Below are 15,156 nucleotides of genomic sequence, written 5' to 3' on the forward strand. Positions count from 1 at the left end.
ATATGTAGGAATAGTTAAAATCTAGGGTAAATTAAAATCCAAGTTGAAGTTAATTAAAATTAAATAAGAGTTATATTGAGGATTAAATAAATTACTTTTAGTTATAAAGAATATACTGATCTTAAAGCTTCAAATTTTTAGAGTATATATATTATTTGTTTTATTGAATGGATGAACGATCATGGAGTTGCTCTGTATGCACTTACTCAAATGCAAGTGAAGCTTTTAAGTGTAAAATATGTGATACAAGAAAAGGAACTTCAACAAGGTCAGGTTCTGTATACTTTTTTATTGATTCTTTCGTCTACACATTTAGGTTTTTTTTTTAATTTTTTTTTTTATAAAACGTTTAATAGTTACTTTTAAAAATATATATTAATGATTGTATGAAACTTTCTATTTTTTATTTTAAAGTATTTAAAATTATCACCTCAAACTCTTAAATAAATGCAATGAAAAATGGTTCAAATTAATTTTCTCATTGTAAATAAACCTTAGAACATAAGTTTAGAGTTGTATTAACTTGCCAAAACAAATTATTAATTTTATTGTTACTTATTTAACTATTAGTTTAAGTATTTTATATGAGTTTGTAACATCAGAAAAATTTAACAGCTGTTTTGCTTGTTTTTTTGTTTTTAGGTCTTGATTTTTGTTAATTATTATAACATAAGGATTCTTAATTAAAAAAAGAAATTATTATTTTTTGAATAATTACTGAATGTTACTCTATAAGGATGACCAAACAAGCCTATTCAACGAATATGTTGAGATTACTAAACTTCAAGTTTTATATTAACTAAAAATCAAATGTAGGTTTTCAAATAATTTTTTAATCTTAATTTTTTTTTCTAAGTATATTTTAATGCTTATACAATTACATCAAAAAATATTTTGATATTTATTGAGAAGATAATAGATAATGAAATTTATATGGGTTTCTTGCTTTTAAGAAATATACAAATTGTTATGCCATTTGCAGCATAGGCACAAATGTAGTAAGATTTTAAAATTTTTCTAAAGATGTCTTTTCAAAGTTACTTACTAAATAAATATTTACAACTATTTTTTGATGATACAACCATTTATTCTTGTCTCGATAAGAAGCCAACACTCACTTATTCTTTGTAGGGGGTATTTGAACTTAAAAAAGGATCTAGATTTTTCACTACTTTCCAGGCAAAATGGAGCTCTAAAACTTTCAGCATTTGTGTAGTCCTGATGAACGTGTGTTAAAATTGCTTCCAGGGCAGATGGCTAAAGGCTCCATAGCCCGGGGTACGAGGGCCATGCCCAAATTATTTTCTCAAAAAATATTTTTTTTTTTCGAATTATCATTATGTAAAGATGCTTTAAAAATATTGTCTTCAAAAAATTTTTGGTTTGTACTTTTTATTTAATTATTCACAAAGTAAAATACAAAAATTAAAAGCTTCAAGATTGTGTTAAGATTTGCTTCGTTGCGTCAATGCTCAAAGTATACATACATCCAGTTGTTATTACAGGTGCATCAACTATACAAGTTATGTTGGTAATTGGAACCCAACAATCATTTGTTAAAAGGACCTTGCAGGTGTATAAATGTTACCATTACATCTTGCTCAATTTTATCAATTTCATTTATCATACCAACCCAATGAAACATGTCATATTTACAAAGATTAAATTCACCAAATTTCAATGTATTGATGTTAATTAGCTGATTAGGTTGAATACTTTGAATACCAGAAGAAGAAAACATGTCTGATATATTAAAATAAAGCTGACTGTATTTATAGATTCTAAGTTAAATTGATGATAGCTCCTAGTTCAAGGAATTATTCTTTGCGCAATTCTGTCAGTCTTTCTTTTACCAATCTGCATCAATGTCAAAATCATCTTTATGGAAACAGATATTGTTAAGGTTTTTGTGGTTTTTATTAGGGGTGCATCAATGCATTGGCATAGGCCTGCCGATGCATCGACCTGCCGATGCATCGACCTGCCAATGCATCGACCTGCCGATGCATCGACCATTTAGCTGATGCATTGGCATCGGCCTTGATAAACATTGGCCGATTGTTTTGAAAACTTATTAAATTTTATTTTTATTTCTGTGTTTCTATAATATATCCAAACATAAAATTACGCCTTAAACATTAATGCAATGCATAAGCCTAACTTATAAATAATAAGTTATTGTATAGGCAGATATGCAACCGCTAAACTAAAAATTTTTGAACTGCTTTTAACAGGGCTCCTACTTTTTTAGTGTTTTCCTATAATTTATAAGAAGTTTTTGTATTAAATAATAATAAATTATAAAGAGAAAATTCAAACAAAGATTTTTTTTTGAAACTCTTTTAGTTATTCTTTCCAATCAAAATGTTTCATTTATATTTATATAAATATTACATTTATATTAAAATTAAATAATAAAGAAGTTTATTATTAAATTAAAAGCGTTAAATAAATAAACATTTAATATAAGTGTTGTTTTATAAATTAATTTCGTATAAACATTTGCTAAAAACTTGCCAATTATTAGAAGTAATGACATCAAAATCTTCCATTCAATCTTTATAAAAAACGAAATCGTTCTAATTTGAACCAAATGACGAAAGTAAATATTTATAAAACAAACTTTTCAATTGAAGTAATTGCTCTAATTATCAAGAGAACAATAAAAAAATAAATGGAAAACAAACTTTAACAGTAACAATTTTAAAATGTTGCTTTCATTGTCACATGAATGGAATGTGGCATTTCCATTCAAGTGTATATTTCCATCATATTTTCCATCATTTCCAACTTCAGGGCCAATGCCATCGGCATTGGCCAAAAGTAGGCATCGGTGCACCCCTAGTTTTCATACTGTGCAGCACAACTATCTAAAAAATAAAGAATCTGAAATATTAGAATGATTTTCTTTTAGATAATTAACTATTTGTGTCTGAACTTCATACACAAAACTAATGTCAGTATCATCTGATATGAAGGAAATTAATTTTTTTTAAGCTGGTCATTTTTGTTTAATAAATAGAGGGAAACGGGGTGTAACTTGCATTGACTTTGGCACTAATGCTAGTTTTGGATTTCATCTTGAATCACAAATGTGTAGTTTTCTGCAAAATCACCAAAGGCAATATGGTCTTTTACCAACTTTTCTTTTTGTTCCTTTGGTATCTTGCTTGACATTTTGCAATGTAGAAATAAGCTGTTAATTTGTTTATTGTTTCTGATAACATCAATTTGTATTCTTTAATTGTTGTTCTTTGAGAGATCAATGTTGTTCTGTCTGTTTTCTTTTCAATTGAAAAAAATTTAAATTATGCAGTGTAAAATTCTGTTAAAATTATTATTTTAGATGGATGAATGTTTTTAAACCATATACTTGCAAATCAAAAATTCTATAGACATATGTACTTTCTTAAAACATTTTAAGAAACATTGAATACAGAATGTTCAAAAACCAAATGGAGCAAATGTAAACTAAGTTTTTTTTTTTGAAAACAATATTTTCAAGTAATGCCCCAGTCCCCCCCACCTCCTTCCTCCCTATTGTCTTGCGGTCCTGAAAACAGTTTTAATATGCACATTCATTTGCAGAAATGCAAAAATTTTCAGAGCTAGCTAGTTTGAAAGGTAGTGAAAAATCAATTGCAATACTCTTCTAAAAAAAGTAGGAACTTTGTCCCATTATCAATATATATACTTGCAGATCAAAATCTTTATATTTTTTGAAAGACCAATGAATATAGAATGAGGTGTAACAATTTTATTTTTGATATCAATTTGGTGTCTTAAGCATCAAAATCAGGTATTTATTTTAATTGATTCAAATTTATCTTAATTGATAAATACAGTACTTAAAAATGTTTTTTACTTTTCCAATCATTTCATTGGATTCGCCACCCCTTAAAATAACCAGATACAAAGTTTTAATTAAAAAGGTTAAATATTTTTAAAGTTATGTGATTTGAAACCTCTAAATAAATGTTATGATTGTGAAGGAACAAGAGGGGCCTGGCCAAACATCTGTTAAAAGTAAAATGTTCATATTTCAAGATCTTCTTGAAGTTTTCAAAGAATTCTTTTTTTACTAAGTACTCACTAACTATATAGGGTGACATTTAAAAATTTTTTCGGGTCATTTGACATGGAATTACCCTAATATACTCGCTAAGTCATCTACCCTTTGCCTTTTAGGTTTAACTCTCACTTCGAATCTTTCTCGGAAACCATACATCAAATCCATTGCAAAATTAGCATCTATTAAAGTTGCATCTCTTTATTGGGCTTACCTTTTTCTAACTCCGGATTCTATTCTTTATCTCTATAAATTTCAAATCTGTCCTTGTATGGAATAGTGTTACCATATCTAGAACAGATCTTTGAATGATGCCCTTTTTCTTTTAGACAAGGTACAAAAACGCATTGTAAACATAGCATGGGACTAATAGTATTTTGTGCAAGTCAAAAGCAATAACTCATTAAATGCCAATACCTAGACTAGCTTTATTGATAACTTTTCTTTTTTCATTTTTTTTACTTTTTTCAGCTTCTTACTTTTCATCTCTGTTGATGCAATTCCAATTTGTTCTTCAAAGATTTAACTCTAATTTCATTAGTTGATGATTTAATTTTCATATTTATAGAATCACATGTTTTACATTACATTATCTTTTTGAGACAAATTACAATGTATGTTTAAATTTGTATTAAAAATCTTTCTAAAAAAAATAATGAAGCAGGATTAACTGGCTCTGTTTCATTCTTACAAATTCTTTTGTATTCTTTGTTCAGAATTTTTAAATTATGACTTGGCGATAAAGCATTTTTTGAAGTCTGTAATCTTGAATACTGAGATTTGTATGATGGACTTTTCTCAAGGAAGCTATTGATAAATAAATTATATGATGGACTTTTCCAAAGGAGGCTATTGATAAATAAATTAGTCTCAAAGCTAGTTTTATTGTAGCTTGTGTCTGCCTCTCTTATCAAAGAAAATATCAATAATAAGGTAAGTGTAATTTTGCCATCACTGATGTCAATTGTATTTTTTAAATTAGTTTTGCATATAGTCTTATTGCATCCATTTTTATCAGAAAGTTTAGTTTTATTCCTTCAAGTTATACAGTGAGTGGCCAAATTATTAGTAATACTTTACTTTTTTTGTAATTTTAAAGTTTAAATGAATTTTGCAAGCAAATATATTGCTTTTAGATAATTTCTCTTGTGTATTTTAATAACTGATACCATTAAAAGTTAGTTTTTTGCTCATATAGCTGTTAATTGTTGAAAAGTGTGGTTGGAGTTAATTCAAAATTGAGTTCAATTATTCATTTTTGGAACAATTTTTTGCAAGTTTTTTGAGTTCAGGACTACCAAAACATAAGTATTGGTTAATAATTCATTATTTTTCTAACTTTAGCGCATAAATTTCCATTCCCACCTCTCATCAATTTTTTTAGTATGGGCGAGTCTTCAAACTTAACCCTAAGATATTATATAAAGAAATAAAACCTTACTTCTTCATTCTACACATTCTCAGAAAAAGATAGCAGCAATTACAAATGTTTCAAAGTCAGTAGTGAACCGAATCAAAAGAAATATTGTAACAAATCCCCTAGAAAAAGTGTGGCTCAACTAGCTAACTTGATAAGCAATAAAGAAATTAAGGTCTCCAAAAGAACGGTTGGCTAAAGAGAATTTAATGGGTCTTCGTCCAACCAAAAAACCACGTTTAACTGAAGCCATGAAAAAAAAGCGACTGAAATGAGCTAGAAAACACCAGAAAATGACTATTGAAGAATGGAGTAGAGTAAATATAGCTTAAAATATTGTAAGAGCCCTGAAAAATTATAGCTTTATAATTTAAAATATCTTTGTAATGTTTTACAGGTTGGTTTCTCTGACGAAGTAACATTTCAAATTTTGGTGGACAAAAACTTATTTGTCCGACGCTGACCAGAAGAAAAGTTTCACCTGGAGTGCCTGATTAAACATCCTGTAAGTGTAATGGTGTGGTCTTTGATCTTAGCTAAGAGTGTTACAGCAATTCTAGCTGATAAAAATGTGTGCATTTTGCTTTGGCCGGGAAATTCACCTGACTTGAACCCCATAGAAAATCTACCAGAGTTCACAAAATGGGACATTGTTGAAGAGATCATCATTACCAAGCAATAGAAAACCCTATTAGAGAGTGGCATAACAATCCTATTCTCCAGGACAATGCAAAAGTCTGCATAGAAAGCATGCCCCGATGCCTGAGAGCCTTTATTGTAGCAAATGGTTGCATTACAAAATATCAGGATTATTACCTTATTTGTTATTTTATATAAATAGCTAGGAAGAAGCAATTATGTTGTTTTATATTTTGAATGAAGCCCTCTAATGATAAAAACGATAAAAAATAACTACAAGATATATATTTATTCTTTTATGTAGTTTAAACTTAAAAATTAGTAAAAAAGTAAATTTCACTAATAATTTAGCCACCCACTGTAATTTTTTTGCTATATTTTCTTTTTTAGGTTGCTGCACTAACTTTACTTAATATAAATTTTTTAATGACTAACCCATGGAATAAAATGTATCAAGTATTTTTTGTTGTTGAATAATTGATATTTTCGCATTGCAATTAAATTTACAAGTGCTAAAGCAGAATTTTGCTACACTTTTCTTTTCTTTAATTATGTTCCCTCTTTCTAAAATAAGTTTTTCTCCTTGTAAAACTTTTTGTTTTCGAACGATTTTTTTACTGGGTTCAATGTAGATTGTTTATAATTTTAAAATAAGTTTCCTACCGGCTCTTCAAAATGCTCTCACGAAAAACTTGTAATAACGGCTGTAATTGTAAAGGAAATACTAACACTTCCATCATCTTAAAATAAATAAATTTGTTTAACGCCATTTTTTATGCAGATAGGCATGTGTGGCTTAAAATATTTTCACAAAAACCACTACACCAAACAAACTAAAAGTGCCCTGTGCATTTTTAGTTTGTTTGGTATTTTACAAATATTTTAACTACAGTTTCTAGTGGTTTGCAAAGAAAGATGTAAATCGTTTTTTATTATAAATTCATTTTTTTAAAGGAAAATAAAAAGTAAATAGTAAAAATTAAATACTAAAATTTGTTAAAATAACTATAAAAAAGTGTTAAAAACCAATACAAAATGTAATTATTTGTTTACTCACTAATAATAGAATAATTATAAAAAACAATAAAATCAATTAAAAAGTTTAACATGCCATGCTAAAAAAATAGGAAAATAACAAAAGAATAGGTTAAAAAAAATATACAATATATAGACTATTTTTTATATAGGCAAAACTACTAGCCATCTCAAGGCGCGGATATCTGAACATTACAAGAAGGGACAAAAAGTCTCATATCTATAAGCATCTCCGTGCTAATGAAAGTTGTTTTATGCATTTAAATGATAAGTGTTTCTATGTTTTAGATTAAAGATCTAATAAGTTTGAGTTAAAACTTAAAGAAAGTATGTTTATAGAATGGTTAAAACCTGGTGTGAATAAACAGGTTAACCATGTTCAAATGACACTTTCTGTTTTGCTATTACTTTCTAAACATATTATAACTTTTTAACCTATTTCTTTGGTTATTTTCTATTTCTTCAATATGACGTGTTAAACTTTTTTAAGTGATTTCATTGTATTTTTGTAATTGTATTATTACTAGTTTTTACACAAATAATTACGTTTTGTATTGATTTTTTTAACACCGTCGTATATATTTTAACAAATTTAATTAGTTAATTACAAAATAGGTAATGTTTTTTATTAATAAACGAATTTGTCTTGTCTTATGAAAATTTTTACATTTTTTGTGCTTAAATTTTTTTTGGGATTTATATATATATACATATATATCTTATACTGCAGGCTATTTCAGTATGACGTTACATTGCAGTGTAACGTCATACTGAAATAGCCTGCTGCCGGGGGCTTCATACATACAGCGACTGACAAATAGCATATGCGTGCGTGTATGTGTGTGTGTGTGTGTGTGTGTGTGTGTGTGTGTGTGTGTGTGTGTGTGTGTGTGTGTGTGTGTGTGTGTGTGTGTGTGTGTGTGTGTGTGTGTGTGTGTGTGTGTAAACAGACACATGTGTAAAACATAAATCCTTAAAAAAGTTAAAAAAATCACATTTAAGTCGTTTTTTAAAAGATTGGTCCTGTTTATGTTTGATTATAAGCTATGTTCTATTTGTGTTATAATTGTTTAATTTATTTAAAAATCAGAAATATACTTTATATTTTTAGAAAACCTCGTGTTACAGCTAATATTGTTGCTCAACAGATTGCTTCGTCATTCCCTCTGATACCAGATTTTTCTTCACCAAAGTACCAAAAGGCGAACTCAACCTCACGTAGAAACAAAACCAGGTACACCAAGTTGCTGAGAATAGTATAATTTTGTATATTTATTTAATAGTGGATTTTGAAAACCCATCTGAGTCACTTTTTTGTGTGTATTTCTCAGCTCGTCGGCAAGTCCTTATCTGAAATATGTAGACCATCGCAGTCGTGTTGATGTTAATGTAACTGTTGGAGAAGTGACGGTTGTTATTTCAGACTACAAACTATTGCCCAAAACTGAAGAGGGTAAAATAAATGGAACTGATGGATCTCCAAATAAAGTTTCTAATGATGTTGGAGATGCAGCCAGTAGTCCATTAGCTAATAATGCAGCTGTTACCAAATGAATGATTTTAAATAATATATCTTATCACATGATTTTCAAAGCTCTTAATTAAAATTGAATTTTATTAAGTTTTCAAAGATTTTACATATTTTTGAAAGTCTAAGTTTACATAATAACTTAATGGATTGTATTTTATAATCAGAAGTTTCTTTTATTCAATAAATAAACTTAATTTACTATGTAAGCAAATATATATCAAAATATGCTTACCGCAGATGTTACACAGACGCTCAAGTTAACGCAGGTGATACACACGCACGCACACACTTATGTACCTATTTTAATTATTTTCATTATTTCATTATATCAACTTGGTATATGTAAGAAGTGCATTTAATACCGGTACCTTGGTACTGAAAAATACTGCTATTCTAACTTAAAAGAAAATTAAAGTATAATAAATTAAAGCAATTTATGATATTTAAAAATCATATAGTAGTTAATTAAAATATCTCAAATAAAATAAATAATAAAAATTTACATTGCTTCACTAAACCTTTTTATTTAATATAAAAATTACTTTTTGCGCTTTTTTTAACCTTTGTAATATTGGTCCCTAGAAATATAGGTCCCTAGAAAACAGATGACATTCATAGTGTAATCCTCAAAAAATGATCGTAATTTCGCGATGTTAAAATTTAGTTCAATTTTTGTTCTTTTCATATTTAAGATTTTAAGTCTAAAACTAAAAATTGTTATAAACTTTGCGAATTGTTTTTCATACTCAAAATTTTTTTATCGAGATTTATGTACTTAATGTGTATAAACAGAATACAGTTAAAATTTTATGTATAATATGTAGAAAATAATTTATTATCTTCCATCTTTAGCGATCTCTTTACCTGCAAAAATATATATGCTAAGAAACATCATCTTACTAAATGAATGGTATCCCGGACATGTGGACCAACCCTTAAATTGAAATTGAAATTGTTTTTTAACGATTTTCCATACTTCTGTATATAATCTGCATCTTTAGACCACTATGCCACCAGCCCATTTAATTATTAATAGGGCTGGTGTCATAGTGCGCTTATAAAAATAAATTATATGGGCAATTCCATTTTTAACTTAGGTTACACGCACAACAATTTTATCAAATATTTGTCTATTTAAACTGTAGATTAAACTTATTTTGTATGAAAGCTGTATTCTTCAGATTAAAATAAACTTTTAAGCTTATTTTCTAAAGTCTAAAGAATACAGCATTCATATTGTTAAATTTTTGTCAATTTAACCGTATGAAATTGGTATGTAAAACAAGATTTTGAAGAAATAGTTTCGATTTTTTTATCACCGTTAGAATTTCTGAAAAATTGAACAAAAACGTTCGGAAAGTTATTAAAGTTTTTGATTCGAATACCCACCTTTCATTAGCCTTTTTCAAACCGCGTCAGACCTGGTAACTAATATTAATTTGATGGGACATTTTTTTAAAGCGCAATATTTGTTTATGTATTGAAATCGTTATTTTTTTAGTCTTATTATTTTCATAATTATGAGGTGGTATTGCAGCTCGTATTTGTGTTTCAACAACTTTAGATCTAAAAAATAATGAGGGAAATCATATAGAAGCTTATCGATTGCCGAGATGTGAAAATATTAGAAACTCTACATGGAGCTTTTTAAAACTTCTGGAATAAATTGGCAAAAAGAAACTGTTACCAAAGAAAAAGACAATTTCATAACCAAATTTGAAAATAAAATACTTGAGCAAAGTGTAAAAACTCAAGAGTTAGAAGTTGAAGTTATGTATCTCTCTGGTAGCATAGTTAAACGCAGAACAAAACAATTCACCTATGAAAATATTAAATCTATGAAACAAACATTTCAATATTTATGTGGGGTATCAAAGGAATATTTTGATATGCTTTTTGAATGTGTTCAACCTTATTTACATCTTATACCATACCCAGATTGTCCAAATACAGGTGAAAAAACTGTTAATAATGAAACACAGTTCTTTAGTGTTCTGACTGTGTGTCGTCATGTCGTCCATAGATTTAAAATTTATGTCATTTTTGCTTGAAAAGTCTTATACAACTGTAAATAGAATTTTCACTGGTTGGGTAATATTTTGTGCTACCATTTTCAACGAAATAGATTTAAAAGTTAATGGTAGTTTTCTTCTAAAGAAAATGCCAGATATATTTGTAAAAACTGGCGATGGATTAACTGATACTGTTATAGATGCCACTGAATTCAAATTTCAGCATGCTTCTAATCTTGATTTGAGTAGTTTAACGTTTTCTCACTACAAAAACACTCATACAAGGAAAGCCCTTATTGGAATAGCCCCTCATGGAATGGGCTTTTTTTTCAGTGACATTTATCCAGGCTCTATTTCAGACTCTGAAATTACAGAGAAGTTAGATATACTATCACTTATACGAGATGATCGCGAAGCGATATCCGATAAAGGATTTGCAATAACAGAACTATGCTCTTCCAAAGGTATATACTTAAATCGACCAACACAAAAAAAAGGGCACCAATTTTCAGAATGCGAAATACAAAAAAACTTTAATATTGCTTCCACCCGTATTAATGTTGAACGTTATATTGGGAGAGTACGTAATTGGAAAATCTTAAACAATGTCTGGCCTTTAAATCAAATGGATTTACTAGAAACAACTTGGGAAATGTTGTACCATATTACAAATATAACATTAACTCCTATAGGACCAAAGAATAAGTTATATAATTGATAAAAAATATTTCAAAAAAAAAGGAATATAGTTGTAAGTAAAAATATATTATGCTTGAATTGTAAAGTCAATATCTTTATCAAAGTCTAATAAAACAATTAGTTTTGTGTATTTGTTGAAAATATTTCGAACCGGTTTGGATCTAAACTGCATTCAAGTTTGAAATTTCGATCAGCTTTGCTTTTAATTTTGTTAAGCAAATTCGGGTATCGATTAAACTTTTTAATTCGAATTAGAAGTACATCCTTTGTGCTTGAAGTCGGCAGGTGCAGTTTTTTTAACCACGAGCTTAATCTAATGTGAACTGATCAATTTTACAAGCTTTTTCCATTATAAAAGAAAGCTATTATCAGTCGTTCGATATCTGTTGTTTATATAGTTGTTTGAACATAAACTGCGCTTGAAAAAAATGTTCCCTGAAGTAAATATTAGTTACCAGGTCTGACGCGGTTTGAAAAAGGCGAATTCTTAACTTAATGTACAATGTTTTCTTTTACGTAAATCAGAGCTCCTCCAAATTGTTTATTAGTATGTCTCTAGGAAAAAATTTTATGAAAGATAAGGAGTAGAAGATGGAGAGTAGAATTATCTCGAAGATCTTTCAAAGAAACCCAAGATTCAGTTAAGCAAATTATACATTAAGTTATAATGTTATCAGTTTCTTATTAAAAAGGTATAATGTTTTCGAAAAATAATAATATTTTTTTATAAAAAGAAGTTTTTTTAAGTGCGCATTGTTAGTTTATTGTAAATAAGTAAAATGTTATAAAATTTCATCAATTTGTAACAAATTAAAGTTTCGTGAAAGCTAGTTATTGTTCGTTCTCCTTTATGCTTTACTTTTAAAAATGTATTAAGTTTTATAAAAACTTTTATAAAAAATATTGTTTATGAACGGGTACCCGTGTACCCGCCCGTTCGTTCAACGGGTATCCGGGCAAGCATTTTTGCGATTTTTGACAGCCTTAATCATAACCTTTAAAGAAGTTAAAAGAGGTAACAATCCAATAAATTTTGTTAAAATTGAAAAACCAAACTTGAAATTTTAAAACAAAAACAAAAACAAGTCTTCAAAAAGTTAAAATTTCAAATTTTCGCCATTAAATTAAGGTAAGTTTTATATAAAAGAAAGCATTAAATAGGTAAAATATAACATGCCTAGATACATTTGTTAGTATTTCTGTGTTTAATAATATGTTTAACACTTTAAAAACTCATTTAAATACGAAAAGTTATAATACTGCTAAAATATGATTAGTTATTGCTATTTTGTATTTTGTCTTAAACTATTAGGACAAACTCATTAAAGCCAAGTCATTTCAAGTAGAAATATGCTTAGTCATTGTCTATTTGCACTTTGTTACCAACTTTTTTGGGATTAGGCTAATCCCTGGAAAAGTTTGCTTAGTCGTTGTCCATTTGTACTTAGTAACGAACTTTTGGACGAACTTTTTTGTACCAACTTTTTTTGGGAAAAGGCATTTCCAATTTATACCTCCCAGGAATTTCTTTGAGGATAGACGTGTTTCACTAAGCTCCTGAAATATTTTTTTATTTTCAAGGATAAGTATTGACAAAACTATTGAAGTACATCTGTAATCAAGTCAAATCGGCTTTGAATTCATCCAAGTTCAGTAATCAATCAAGTCAGCTTAGAATTTCATCATGCCAAGGGCACGAGGCATTATCTGGAAGTTCTTTGAGGAAGTTAAGGCCAAAGCTACTGAAGCTGAGCAAAAAGATACTGTACGTGCAAAGTGTAAGAATTATACCAAGGTTTTTGCATACAATGATGGCAATACCAGTGGAATGCAAAAGCAACTTCGCTCTGACCACCCACAGTTATTTACAGAACTAGAAAAGGAGCGAGCCTCTTTCAAGAGGACAGCAGACTCAGCTTTGTCAAAACTTGAACATGTTTATGATGAACAAGACGCATATGAAGACAAACAAGGTGACAAGGCACATCGAGTCTTGGATCGTCGAATCAAGAAACCCAAGCTGGTACACAAAGATGTTAATATTTTACTTTATTTTAGTAATAAATAAATATTTTTGTGTTTTTTTACTATAACCCCAGACCCCTATTCCCTAATACTTCCCTTTTCCTATAACGCCAAATGTAGGCAAATCCATTTTTAATTTTTACAGCCTACCTTTTTACTGTATCAATGTATATATAATAACCCCTGGCTTACAACAACATTTTTTAATTTTGACTATTCCCACCTGTTTACTTTAGAGTTTTTAGAGGGTATAATTAGTTTTAATTAGTAATTAAATTTAACTATACCCTCTACTTACCTACTACCTGTATCTACTACCTAGTATCCAACCCACCCATGTCTTAAAGATTACTTATATAAAATTTTAACATTGTTATTAAAAATTTTCTTTTTCTTTTAAGGATCACCAGCCAAGATGAGGAGCATCACATCTTACCAACCCTACAAGACCAATGATGTGAAGCAGCTTCGTGGAGACATGGCCGTGATGACAGCCATAGCCAAAGGAAACTTGGCATTTAATGTAGTGGATCAGGCATGGTTTAAGGGATTGATCTTTCACTTTGAGCCCAGATACCAGATGAGAGCTGCTACTACTATGTAAAAGTTTAAACTGCCTCTTTTGTATGAAAATGTCAAAGCAGCTGTGGACAAAGTCTTAGAGAAAAAGCTTCCCCAGTGTCCTGATTTGTCGATATCAACGGACATTTGGACCTCCAGAGCAAACGAACCATTCCAGGCAGTCACACTTCACTACATTCCAGAAAATTGATTTCTGACATACCATGACATACCATTTCAAAAATATTTTTTTAATTTCAGGTGCACCTCTAGTCTACCGCAAAATCATTGCTTCAGTACCAGGCCCAGATTTACCCCATTTGGGGCCCTAGAAAGATTCAAATTTTGGGGCCCCTAAAATGATATATTATTCATTTATTCAAGAATCAAGAATGTACTTTTAAAAGCAACTTCAAATATTGACACTCAATCAAATTTAAAAAAAGGACGTCGGTATGTGAAAATATGTTTTATTTTCAAAATTTACATTAACTTTTTTCTACACTTTTCCTTAGCAAATTCTTCAATCAATTCGTCGAAATCAATTTTTTTCATCAAATCTGCATTACTTGATAGCAATAAAAAACTATTTAATGTAAATTGTATCATAGTTGATCTTAAATAATTTTTCGTAAGTCTTAACTTTGAAGAACTTCGTTCTCCAGAACAGTTAGTGAGCATCAAACATAAATAGATTCTTAAAATTGTTTCGAAATTTGGAAACACAGTTTCCATTTTTTTTTTCTTTAATAATTTTATATAATGATAAATGACTTATAGGTAAATCTTCACTTTTGCAGGTTAACTTAATATAATTATGTAAATGAATTAGTTCATTATACAAAGCTTCATCGATGTCTTCACTGTATTGCTCCATAATTTTTTGGACGTTAGTTTTTAAATCCTCATGTGATATGTTAAATTTGTCAAAAATCCAAATAGTGCGAAAATATCCTGATAAGCATTAGCCCGTTCTTTTAAGTTTACACTGAGTATTTTCAAACTTTTCTCAAATATATTTGTTTGAAATGCTTCTTTAGGAGTCAATTTGGTTTGTGGTGTTTGAGATTCATCTGGAAATCTTTTGTTTGTTCGTTGCCTTTTGATTGTGTAGTCGGTGTCTGGAAGCAACTTTTTTGCTTCTGCTTCAATGACATTATAATCGCTA

The 15,156-nt window shown here is 28.9% G+C and overlaps 1 protein-coding gene across 1 annotated transcript in view; it reads left to right on the forward strand.

The window, feature by feature from the left end:
* The window catches only part of LOC100200779 (YY1-associated factor 2), a 9,012-nt gene extending 120 nt beyond the window's left edge, over positions 1-8,892 (forward strand). The window contains exons 1-3 of the mRNA XM_065818598.1: positions 1-268; positions 8,272-8,394; positions 8,492-8,892. The exon at positions 1-268 is cut by the window's left edge and continues 120 nt beyond it. Of these exons, the coding sequence (XP_065674670.1) occupies positions 168-268; positions 8,272-8,394; positions 8,492-8,714 (447 nt within the window). The 5' untranslated portion in view covers positions 1-167 and the 3' untranslated portion in view covers positions 8,715-8,892. The remainder of the gene's footprint in view (positions 269-8,271; positions 8,395-8,491) is intronic.
* Positions 8,893-15,156: the final 6,264 nt, after the last annotated feature.

Source organism: Hydra vulgaris, chromosome 14 (genome assembly GCF_038396675.1).
Source record: "Hydra vulgaris chromosome 14, alternate assembly HydraT2T_AEP".
Lineage (NCBI taxonomy): Eukaryota > Metazoa > Cnidaria > Hydrozoa > Anthoathecata > Hydridae > Hydra > Hydra vulgaris.